The sequence below is a fragment of the Lissotriton helveticus genome, chromosome 1_1, assembly GCF_964261635.1.
Source record: "Lissotriton helveticus chromosome 1_1, aLisHel1.1, whole genome shotgun sequence".
NCBI lineage: Eukaryota > Metazoa > Chordata > Amphibia > Caudata > Salamandridae > Lissotriton > Lissotriton helveticus.
This window is the reverse complement of record NC_136057.1, coordinates 391,036,500-391,048,976: the sequence shown is the minus strand read 5'-3', so window position 1 is coordinate 391,048,976 and position 12,477 is coordinate 391,036,500. Positions and strand designations below refer to the sequence as shown.

The following is a 12,477-nucleotide window of genomic DNA, read 5'->3' as shown; positions in this document are numbered from 1 at the left end:
ACATAACTTTGTTAATTTCGGCATTAGATTCTGTAGATACTGCCAATAGACAAATCTCAGTGGGCACCATATTGCATTCCTGGATTCATACAATGTGTACGGGGACGCTTCAAAAAGCCACATACAGGCAAGCACCTGTTCACGCCAGAAGTAAACCAGTCCCTAGAGACCATGAAAAAAAGCAATCACACAGTCCTGGCTATGGGTAACTTGCAGGCATTCAATTCTTTTTTCAAAAGGGTTGGTATCCCTAACAAAGAAGGACATCAAAGACCCTGCTACACTCCTCAACCTTCAGGGAGCCATTTCACATGGAAACAACCCCAGCAGCCAAAGCCAAAATGAGGATCCAAATTTTCTGCAAAATCTTGGACCTTCGATTTGTGAACAATTAATCAACACACCAAGGTTCCAAAAAAACTGATATCCAGAAAGTACTACCATTAATAGAGGAAAGGTCTAATTGAGTATAGATTTAAAAACGCCTAATTCTACATTCTGATGCACCCATCGTACAGGAGATATCGCCGTTTGTAATGATGAGGGTAAATCATCATTTCAAGGCTTGATCTTATCTTGCAGCATAAAATCTGCACCAATAGCTTTTACGAAAACACAAAGTTGTAGCAGCCCTCCTCCCAAGACAGGCTATTCATGTCGACCCTTACCCGGATGACTGGCTGATAAAGGCTACCTCTCATGAGCATTGCCTTACAAACGGTGATGAACCTGCTAACTCAACTGGGGGTTTGCAGTAAATTTGAAAATAATCCCCAGTCCCAGAGTGGTCCGATTAGGACACTGTGAAAGTGATGGCGTACCTTACTATGAAGAGGGTTCAGGCATTGCAGGACCGAGTTTGCCTTTACCAGCCATTTCAGCTGACACTGACGACCGTTATGAAACTGTTGGGTATGAACCTGTGGTCACAGACAATGGGAAAACCTGTCTTGAAGCCATCTACTACATGTGAGCTAGTATCCAGCTTTCTGCAGTTAAATAGGTAATTAGGCGACCCATTTCGTATTTGTTCTGGCAATGTTAAAGCAATTCTAACCTCTTTTTTTCCTGACTAGTTTGGTCAGAACAATAAGTGAAGAATAAGACGGAATCAGAAACACACACCCACACACTCTCTCTCGCTGTCTCTCTCTCTCTCGCTGTCTCTCTCTCTCTCTCTCTCTCTCTCTCTCTCTCTCTCTCTCTCTCTCTCTCTCTCTCTCTCTCTCTCTCTCGCTGTCTCTCGCTGTCTCTCGCTGTCTCTCTCAATATCTCCTTCTGCCCCTCTCCCCCCACCCCTCCCTCACGATATTTTTAACCACAGGTTTTGGTTAAATTGTAGGTGTTTTAAAGGCAGCCATCAATGGGGACAATAAATTAGGTGCTATACTTATTTATTTATTTTATTTTATTTTGAAAGTTTTATATAGCGCGAACAAGATCTTTGCAGATATCAGAGCGCTTTACAAGGGCATGGGGGTAAAAAATACAAAGTAATAAAGCGTATATACAGAGTAATATATGAGGTAGTTAGGTACAAGGTGCAAGTTACATAGGTGGGATAAAGGACATGAGGTAGATAACAGGTGAGGTAGTGTCGGTACACAGTGTATAGACAGACAATTGCGTCAATAGTATAAAGTGCAATAATAAGGAGCATATACCTGCTTAAACGTGTTTAGAATATTTAGAGTTTAAAGGAGGGTACAGTTGAGGTAGGTGTGAGCAGGGTGTATAGTCCCACAGGTGCGAGAGTAGTAAGGAACGTTGAGAAGGAGAGGGTAAAGTGTGCAAAGTCAACCAGGTGCGTCAATAATATAATAATATAACAATATAACAATATACATAATCAACGTTGTGCATCAAACATAACAAAATACAAAGAGTGAGCGTATACAGTTAGGTTGAGGTAGGTGTGAGCAGGGTTTATAGTCCCACAGGTGCGAGAGTAGTAAGGAACGTTGAGATGGAGAGGGTAAAGTGTGCAAAGTCAACCAGGTGCGTCAGTAATATAACAATATAACAATATACATATCAACCATGTGCATTAAACATTATAACAAAATACAAAGAATGAGCGTATACAGTTAAGTAATTCGAAAACACGGGTGGCACAGTAGACCAGGGTCGGGAAGGACTTGCAAGGCAGATTCATGAGTGATACGGGGCAATAGATCATGTGTATTTTGCCATGAGGATCGCTTTAACTTCCCTCTTAAATATTGTTTCGGAGGAGATGAGCCTTGTTTCCGGAGGGAGTGAGTTCCAGATCCTGGGTGCCATTCCTGAAAAGGAGCGTTTATACGTTTTTTTCCTTCCGAAATCTTCGAGGTTTCAGCAAAAGATTGTTTGTGCCTCTAGTAGTTCGGGAGTCACCCGAAATTGTCAGCTTTTGAGTGAGATAGGCGGGTGAATTCCGGTGCACAGCCTTGTGTGTCATGCAAGCGATTTTCATTTGTATTCTGGCTTCAAAAGGTAGCCATTTCAGTGATTTAAAGTCCGGGGAGATGTGCGAGTGTTTTTTTGAGCCAGTGACGAGTCTCGCAGCGGCGTTAAGGGATGCTCTTAGGGGTGCCGTTGTAGTTAGGGGGAGCCCGCAGAGGGCGGTGCTACCGTAATCTATGTGCGGGATGACTATAGATTGTACTGCAGTTTGGAAGTCTTTGGCAGGAAGGAAGGGTTTGAGTTTCCTCAGGGTATTGATTTGAAAGTTTGCTCCTTTGGTTGCCTTGCTGATGTGCTGCTGCATGTTGAGATTGGTGTCCAGTGTTATGCCTAAAGATTTTGCGGAGTCAACTACGATGGGCTGTACATTTAGAGCCGTTAAATGATTAAGCCATGTTTGAGCCGTGGATATTTTAGCGGGAGGTGAGATCAGGAGGAACTCGGTCTTCAGAGCATTGAGTTTGAGGTGATTCTCAGAAAGCCAGGATTGGGTGTTTCTGATTGTGGTGTTCAGAAGCATGATGTCCTTGGGAGATTGTATTTTGAGATAAAGTTGGGTGTCGTCGGCATACATGTGAAAGTGCACATTAGATGCCTGTAGCAACGTAGTGAGAGGTTCCATAACTAGGTTGAACAGTGTTGGGGAGAGGGAGGATCCTTGAGGGACGCCTAGCGATACAGGTACCGAAGAGGACAGCAGGTTGTTGCTTTTGAATCTTTGTGTCCGGTTGTGTAGGAATGAGGTGAACCACTTGAGAACAGTCCCAGATATGCCCATTCTTGTGTTTAACAGTTCGAGTAAGTTCTCATGTTTAACTGTATCGAATGCTGCGGAGAGATCCAGAAGGATGAGGAGGCAGGTGTCGTTTTGGTCTAGGATTTGGAGGGCATCGTCCACTATGTGAGTCATGGCAGTTTCGGTGCTGTGCCCTGCTCGGAAGCCTGACTGATGAGCGTTTAGGAGATCAAACTTATCTATGTGTTTAGTCAGTTGTTGCTGTACACATTTTTCCAGCAGTTTAGCGAGAGTGGGAATGTTTGTAATAGGGCGGTAATTGTTTAGATCAGTGGGGTCTGCTGTTGGTTTTTTCAGTAGCGGAGTGACTTGCCCTACTTTGAGGGCGTTGGGGATGGATCCTTGTTGAAGAGAGCTATTGATAATCTTTGACCAGAGTGGGAGGAGCCACATCATCCGGAGTACATTTATGTATGTTCTGTCTTCTTCCCGTGCCACTTGCTAAGAGTCTTTTCAGCTTCTGGAATACAAAATACTCCTGCTTTAGTTGAAGTGTACTAAGCAATTCATTAAGTTAAGGATTTTCAACTGCCTTCAAGGAACGTAGGGTACCTAGTGGACATCTTGGTATTTCCTTTGGTTCTTAAACAATCCATGCTTTCGCCAGATTGTCCAGTAGCTCAACCTTGCAACATAGTGACAACATTCAGATGTGGAATTACCCCATTCTGCCTCATGACTGCTGTTACCACACCCTATCTAATATTTATGTTTTTGTGTAGATGGAGTAAAAAGAGGCAGACATAAATGGTTTTTTGTGCTTCTTTGCCAGGGTCAGGCTGTGCAGGTACACAGATATATAAATATCTTTAATTTGTATAATGCCTTTCATTGTTGCTGTAGTTTGCAAACTCTGCTCTTACTGAGCTTTTCTTACTGGCTATGAGCTGTCTATCTTCCACTATTCCCTAGTGAGTTTTGTGGAACCGCAATTTATAGGGCCTACTGATTTTGACACTGGCTTTGAGTTTTCAATCCTCAACGTAAAACTCCATCTCTGATGTGGTGATTTCTAATGGGGATTATTGCAATCTCCCACTGGCAGTCAATGTGTTAGCTTGGGTTGTCCTGATATCTAGTCAAACATTTGTAGGCCCATACTTCTAATGACAAAAGAGAAAATACAAGTTACAGGCTACAATGGGTGCTTGAATAAGTAGCTATGGCGGGCTGAAGATACCTCCCAAGCCATTCACTACTGGCATTTGACTGACCCAACTTCTCTATTAAATTATGATGTTATTGGCACTTGTTTCCATTTTACTGGATTATTCCTTCCCTTATGAAAGATTCCACATAATTAATGTAGCATGACTGCTTGCAGGTTACAGCCTCCACTTTGTTCCCACTCGGTCAAGTGGAACCAGATATATTTTTCTCCCATCTTTTGGACTTTTTCCTAACTCCATGGAGCAGTTAAATGTGTTTTTCTCCTTTTGGTTAACAATACATTTGGAATCCCTTTGAATATGTGCACATGTATCTTTATCCTCTAGATAGGCCCAGGGTAGAGGCATTGTTACTTGTAAGTCATTTCCTTCTTTTTTTCATTGTCCTTCGGGGACCAGACCTTATATGCTTCGAGGCTTGATTGGACCATTGTATATCTGCTTTTGGCATCCTATCTTGTATTCCAAAACATTCAGATGTTTGAAAACACAACCCTTTCATCTAGGGTACCTAGCAACTGTAGCCTGTGGCCTCTGCAGTAGGTTCTCTATCCATTTGCTATCCAGCATTGCACCTGGTCTAGATTCATAGACTATATAAATAGTAGGTTTATGCAAGAGAATTTTATTTGCATACTTCAAGTTTACAATTCTTTAGAGCACTGCAGGCATTAACCGTAACCTAATGTGGACTGGATATCTCTTTTTCAATATTACCCTGTTTTCTCATTTTATTTCAGATGTCTACACTTGAAGAGTCTTCCCAATCTCTGCCACTTTTATCTGTGAAAGAGGAAAACCCTTTGAAAGGAAAAAGAGACTGTCAATTCACAGTTTTGCGAGATGATGTTCCACTTTCCTCCTGGAAAGAGGAGAGAACCTTTACTGCTGCTAAATCTCCGGCACGGAAATTATCTGACATGCAGGTGATCAGGCGACGGAAAAGCAGTTCTCGGAGGAAGCAACATTTGATTATCCCCCGTGCAGAGGAGCCATTGCTTGTGTTCCCAGACTGCAACAACTCCGATTCAGGCTTAGTCTCGGACTTCTCTTTCCTTCAGGAGACTCAAACCCTGGAACATCCAACAGATCTTAGCAGCGCCCAGGATACTTGCCCCTTTAAAACACCGATCAAAGAAAAGTTAATCAAAATGCCTGTGTCATCTACACCTAGCAAGCCAGTCCGCACAACTCCCCAAGCGGGTGGGTCTGAACCATGGAGAGTAACCTCACTCAACAAGGAAGGAACCCTGCCAGATTTCAGTCCAGTGAGGTTACCCCCTGGAACCACTCTCACGCCTTTCAAGGACAGCCTAGATTTACTTGGTTTCAGCAGCCCTCCATTCCATGATGTACCTCTGTTTGAATCCCCACAGCAGCTTCTGAACAATAAGTCACCCGACATGACCCCTGGGCCCTTCGCTAGTTCACCTACCTTAGAGCTGCACTCTGCCAAGCGATGCTCAAAGGAACTGCCAATTGGAAACTTGACTAACCGGTCACTAACAGAGGGTCTGGTCTTGGACACTATGAATGATAGTTTGAGTAAAATACTACTGGACATCAGCTTCACTGGGTTGGAAGAAGATGACCGCTTTGATGGGGACAATGTCAGCTGGTCCCAGTTCATACCTGAGCTTCGATAGACATTTATATGCAAGACTTTGACTGTGTTCTGTAATATTGGGCATGTGGTTAACCTGACATAAGAGAATCACAGAGCAAATGTGTAACATTGTACAGAAGAAAAAAATGCAGCCATCTTGATGTTGACAGTCACCTTTCTGTAGCACAGTTTTACCTGTGCACATTCGGGGTGGGTGCATCTGCTGTCTTCTCCTGATGCATGTGTATGCTGCAGCTATAAAAATTGTGTAGTCTTTCAATTTGCAGAGTAGGTTAACCACTCGTTATTGGGAGACGCCTGAAATTTGGAGCCCAATCTAATGAAAGATTGGGTCATCTAATTGAGAAACTCGATAGTTGAGGATGTCTGTGCAATATACGAACAAAAACCCTGTATAACCAACCTTCTTGATGGCTTGTCGTTTTACTAACTTGTGTTCAATAAAATCTGACCAGTTCCTAGAACGAACTTGAAATAATTTAGTATGTGGTAACAGTAATTTTCAACGCTGAAGTTGGTTAAAAAAATAATGTAAGTTTGTAGAGAATAGAGGCATCTCCTGTGGAATGGCGCCAGGCCAATGATCTCTTGCACTACTTTCACTAATGTGCATTAGCCTGTGTTCAAATTTTAAGCTCTTTGGAGGCACTTCAATGTGGATGATGGCAGCTTTTGTTTGTGTTATCTTGTCACCACTATTAAACTGGCATGCAGATTTGGGTGGACTTTAGTTAATTTCAAGTCTTATAATTGCAGTCCTGCTTGCACATGGAATTAATCGTGAAATTTGTACGACTCCAAAGCCTCCTCCATCCTTGGTTCTTAATGCTGCATCACCAACATGGAGTTGAAATTCTGTAGTTTGGCTGGTCCACTATGGTATTGCCCTCTACTAATTTACATCCTATAAATGAAGTCCCAGGGCTCCTCCTCCACGAATGTCGGATAAATGCAGAACTGGGATGCAAGCCTCAAGATTGTTTTTCTTTTGTGAAGAGTGCTGATTACCCTTTGTGAGTACAAAGTGTATAGTTCAAAATGCGATTTGCCACCAAACAAAAACTCATTATCCCAGTTTAAAATAGAACTCTAGCCCCTCGCTATTACGCCCTTCATCTATGAAGTCTAAGATATGGGCACTCTTCAACTGCTCTTAGAGATCAAATCCAGTGCCACAATAAATGTATTTGAGCTAAATGTTTACAATGTAAAATCTGAATGAAGTTATCTGCATGCTCAATTTGTGGTGTCCTCGAGGGCTTTGTTCTAATACCCATAGAATCATCAACCAGCCATTTGTTGCACAGAATGGTGGAGTCTTTCTTTCTAATGATCTATGCTTTCGTTGCACAGCCAAATTTACTGTATATTTATAACTGTGACCCCTTCTTCCCCAGTCATTAAAAAGCATCCCACAATGTGCTCTTCTCATTCCTTTTATTTTTATTTCCTAAATTTCTTCTATGATGCTTTTCAGAGGGAGTGTCTAGTTTGCTTTTTCCTTGTTTTGTATGGGTCTGAATTCTTGAGATGGCACTCCTTGTTTTGTAAACTCAGTGAAACTAGTGTTAATCATTTTTATTTTACTAGGTCACATGAGGCTTCTGTACATGCCTTGATCTTTTTCTAACCTCTGGGTTTCTTTCCTTTGAGGCCAACTGCTGCCAATGGCCTCCCTTGTCAGCATTGCAGTTGTGTTCTTCCTTTTTGGTTGGGCGACTGAACCAGAGAATTCAGTTTTTACTTAAATATTGGAGTCTTCCTGGATGAAAAGACTCTTCAACCCTTTCAGTATGTGCAACTAGAAAGGTTTTTTGTGGCTGATTTTTAGTGTTTACTTTGTCTCCTTATGTGAGAACTTCAGTGCCAGAACTTTATGGGATTGAGAGAGCCTTTTTCTTTTGGCACTTAAAATATAACTGCCTTATGCTTGTCTGTTAAAAACAACTCTCCAGAGAACTCCAAGCATCACAGATTTAACCTTGATACTTCTCGTGTGGTGTAAAGTTTTAATCATCTGCCTTTAACCCCTCCCATGCTCGTGACGGAACCGCTCCGTCACGAGCCTCGGGTGGGCTGTGCTGGTGACAGAGCGGTTCCGTCACGGCCCGCTCGGCGGGCCTGCGCGGTGCTGATTACGCGCCTGCGTGGAGCGTTCTATTGAGCGGGCGGAGCCGCGACGGAACCGCTCCGTCACAAGCACAGCCCACCCGAGGCCCGTGACGGAGCGGTTCCGTCACAAGCATGTGAGTGCCGCGCGGCACCCCCTCCCCCCTAGCGCTGCGGCGGAATTGCCGCCGCTGCAAAGGGGTTAAAGCTCCTTCTGGACTGTCAGCGAGATGTGTGGACTCTCGTCAAAAGGGTCAATGATGACCCTTTTGACGATGGATGGTCTTTCGGTATCTACGTTCCAATACAATCAATTTTCGCCCCAATTTGGCATACACAAATGCCTCCCATAGCTGGCTGGAAGGAGATGAAGATGACTATAAATGACAACAATATGGAGTAGGAGATTATGCAGGTCTATTCTGATCCAGTAGAAATAAGAGCAGGAAGATTATTTGCCACATTGGCATGAAGACCTACAAATGCAATGTATTCATGACGATATCGAAGAAGAAATCATCTGCACAAACACCATGTAAGGTTATCTTAGTAACCAACATTCGCTATACCACTAATTGTTCTAATGTCTGTAGATTTCTTGGCGTCATTGAAGCACATGGTTCAAGACTTGTATGATGCAATGCCACAGTCTGGGCAGCATCCACTGTGCTATATGCCTCTTTAAGCTGTTTCCAAATTTTCTTTGCAACTTAAACCACCCACCCCGGCCTCCTTCTCCGCCTTAACTGGTCAGTGTTCCTTCTCAACCAGTTGCACCTGATCATGTTCCTCCTTGTATGTCTAATAAACAACCGAAAGACGCAGATGACTAATCTTCTGACAGCGATAGGTATCAAGATCATACTGAAGATGATATGCAAGCTGGCTATGGATATGACCTACCACCACCAGATGTTTGAGTGGGGTGTATATGTCCCTTCTGAGGATGCTACCCAAGATTTGGCGCACCAGAGACTTCACCTGTTGACATTGGGAAGTTCAACAGTTGCATCGAACGATCGGCCAAAACGTTTAATATAGCAATGAGGACTGGGGTAAAAACGAACCTCCTGTTTGACTTGAATGATAAAGACAGAAAATCTGTCAGAGCTAACTAGACTTTGAAAGAACTGCTTGTGGGGATGAATGTCCTCCCACAGGAAAAATGTGTACATTTTTCATAAGAGATGGCACATATTGAGAACAGCTACTGGTTTGGTTATCTCTGCACGGGCTGAATGTTCCTCACTTGACAAAGGTTTGTTGCTTGGATACAAGAAGTAAATATATATGGTTGTTTAGTGCCACAAGTGTTTCCCTCACAAAAGCGAGGTGCAAGTCTTCTAACCAGAGCCCGAGAATCCAGGTGACTGCTCGCAAATACAAAGTGCTGCCGAGCATGTAGTAATGTTGTATCCCTCTGGGGAACAATTACACTGACAACAAGGGTTGCCACCTAGCCGGCTTTATACCGGCATGACCATTATTTTAATGGCAATTAGTTCTTAGCCACGGGGCAACATTACCAGTAGAAGGATTACACAATATGTAAGGAGGTGCCCAAGCAGTAAGGGCACACAGCCACAAATGGAAGACAGATTTCGGGTACAATTAACTAGTGTTTCAATAAAGGGGAAATCAGGAGTTGGACCTCTTCGCCCTGGAGAACGCAGAGTACCCATTCTTTTCAAAGAGATGGTGGTGCTAAGGAACCCAAAGCAGAAAACTTTTGATGGCATGGCCATAGTTGTCTATGCCTATCCACAAATCTCCAAGAGCCTGTGAAAGAACAAATGGGAATTGTGCTACCTCATCCTAGTGGCTCCAGCATTGGACCAAAGAGTTATTTGATCTGTGGGACCTGTTCAACATCGAAATTCAACTGTATTGTTTAGTTAATTAAAATGATAACAATCATTTATCACAATAAAACGTAAAACACAATAAAAAGAATTGATTGTCTAGGAAAGATTAGCAATGTTAAAACCAAGAGGCTGATGGTGATTGAAGCCGCCGGCTTCATTATCAGCGATGAGTACAGCTTTAAACTGGAAATATGAGTGTCATCTCGGTTTGAGTCCTTTTTAGGTCTCGGCCTGCGTAGGCTGCGCTTGCGCAGTCTCACTGGCAAGATCTTATGTTTTCCAGAGTGGGACTTGAACCCGCCCCTCTTCTCCATTGGCTGACCTCCTAAATGCTGGCCAGCCATTGGAGAAGACTAGCGTCTTTCCATTTAAGCCCCGTCTTTTCGGGACTGAGGGGTGTGTTTTTTAGTTTCTTTCTCTCCTCTTCCCATTGGCTGGAATTTTACATTTCAGCCAGTGGGAATAGGTGAGAAAGAAAAACACGCCCCCCAGTCCGAAAATGGGGCGTTTCCCCGAGGCATTTCTGCTTGACCTCGGAGAAACATGGTGCTGTTCATGGCGTGGTCCGAAGTTCATCCTCCGCCACGGGCCTCTGCTGCTTGTTTTTGCTTGAAACCTGTCTTCATCGTTGGGTGTAGACACAGAACAAAAAGCTAGCCTCCCCGTCCAGATCGGTCCACGATGCTCGAGACAGAAAACGTCATAATCGCCTGATTGGAAGACAAGGGCCTTTGGACTATATCTTGTTTTGAGTGTCTCTTTATCAAATCCTTGTGGCGAGGAGGATGGTATGGTATATTAGATTTACCAGTCTAGTTGTTCTGTCCCTCCGAATTGTTTGTGCAGGCAGATAGAATAGGCTAGACTATAAGGAAATGTGATGCGTTTAAAATCTGTGGAAATCTGCAAGTTCCTCAGTGTTTGAAGCGGAATGGAACCCGGGTCTTTTAATGGTTGGCAATCTGCATGTGTAAGCTCATTCGAACAGGCAGGTTTATAAAAGTGTCAGCTCCAAGTGCTACAGAACTGCTGGGTAAACATCATGTGGGACAGGGGCTCAATGGAGGATTTTGTGCACTTATCAGCTCCCCCTACTGGTGATCCAAACTCTCTTAGTATTCGACCCGCTTCTGCGAAGAATTTAATGACCTGTCCTAGGTCTTTTGGAGTGACAGATGTATATATGAATAGTAGTGCTTCCTTGCATGATATTATCTTTTGTTGCATAAGGATGAGCCGCAAATACCTATGTCTCTGTAATAAGCTTGCGCAGCAGCATACGATGTGGGCAGCTGATTCAGAGGGGTAATTGTACAGTCTACATTGCTCCTGTGCCAGTGCGCAGTTGTTCCAGTGTGCCCTGTACTCCCTAATGGGTGTAGTCAGTAGCCTAAATGGTAACATGTTCTTAAATGCATGCTTTCCAATTGCTGCTCTTCAGTACGGTCGGCAAAGAGAGGTTTTGTGGGATATTACAAGCTCCTCGGCTCCTTGCCTTGATTAAATCCAGATCCCTGAGGTCTTCTTAGCTTGTATCTTTACTTTGCTTTTTAGCTGTGCTTTACAAATTTGGAGAGCCGTCAATGTTAGATCCTGTTTTAAAAAAAAAAATCTTTATTATTTTCATCATCAGCGTAGCCAAAAGCTTCAAACGAAATACAATCATATTATAGCACATCACACCACCCTCCTGTAGCATTATTATAATAACAATATACAGTCCCATCTAGATCCACAGTCTATACATAATCTTCCCATATAGGTCATGACACTGTTTTCAATGTTCCTCCTCCAAACTGTCCTCATTTTGTTCTGGTGGCGGTTCACAAATGTCCCCCCTGAATTTGTTCGATGCTCCCCACACCCTACTCCATTTCCGGAGGCAACCCCGACTAAACACTGTCCTTTCAGCCACCATAGCCGTGTCCATGTCTTTGCACCAGGCAATTAGGGACGGCACTTCCGTTGCCCCCCCACTTTTGCGCAATATTACGTTTAGCAACCATTATCCCCAACGTTGCCCAATTCGGCGTGGGATGAGTAAAAATCTTTGGCTCCCATACGTTTAACAAACACCTCCTTGGTTCTGGTACCAATGACACCCCTGCTGTCTGCGATATTGTTCTCATTATTTTCTTCCAGTATTCCGCGATTTTCAGACAGTGCCATATGGTGTGATAGAAGGTACCTTCCTCCCCATAACTTCTAAGACCATAGGAATGCTGTTTTTCCCATCTTGTATATGGTGTGTCTAGTGTAATAGGTGCGATGTAGGATTTTAAGCTGCACCAGTCTGAGTCGCGAGGGTATGCCCACCTCAAGTGGCGAGGCCAGCGCCACCTGCCATTCTGTGTCATCAAGGTCGCCTAAGTCACGGGCTCATTTGTCCCTGAGTGGTGTCGTAGGGTCCGGGAGGTTATTAACTAATTTCTGGTAGGTGAATGACATAGCCTTCTTTTGCAAACA

The 12,477-nt window shown here is 43.6% G+C and overlaps 1 protein-coding gene across 8 annotated transcripts in view; it reads left to right on the top strand.

Annotated features, from left to right (window-relative positions):
- Positions 1–7,455, top strand: part of FOXM1 (forkhead box M1) — a 260,165-nt gene extending 252,710 nt beyond the window's left edge. For all 8 annotated transcript variants that reach the window (XM_078673734.1, XM_078673736.1, XM_078673729.1 and 5 more), the window contains one exon: positions 5,151–7,455. In XM_078673734.1, the coding sequence (XP_078529860.1) occupies positions 5,151–6,056 (906 nt within the window). In that variant the 3' untranslated portion in view covers positions 6,057–7,455. The remainder of the gene's footprint in view (positions 1–5,150) is intronic.
- Positions 7,456–12,477: the final 5,022 nt, after the last annotated feature.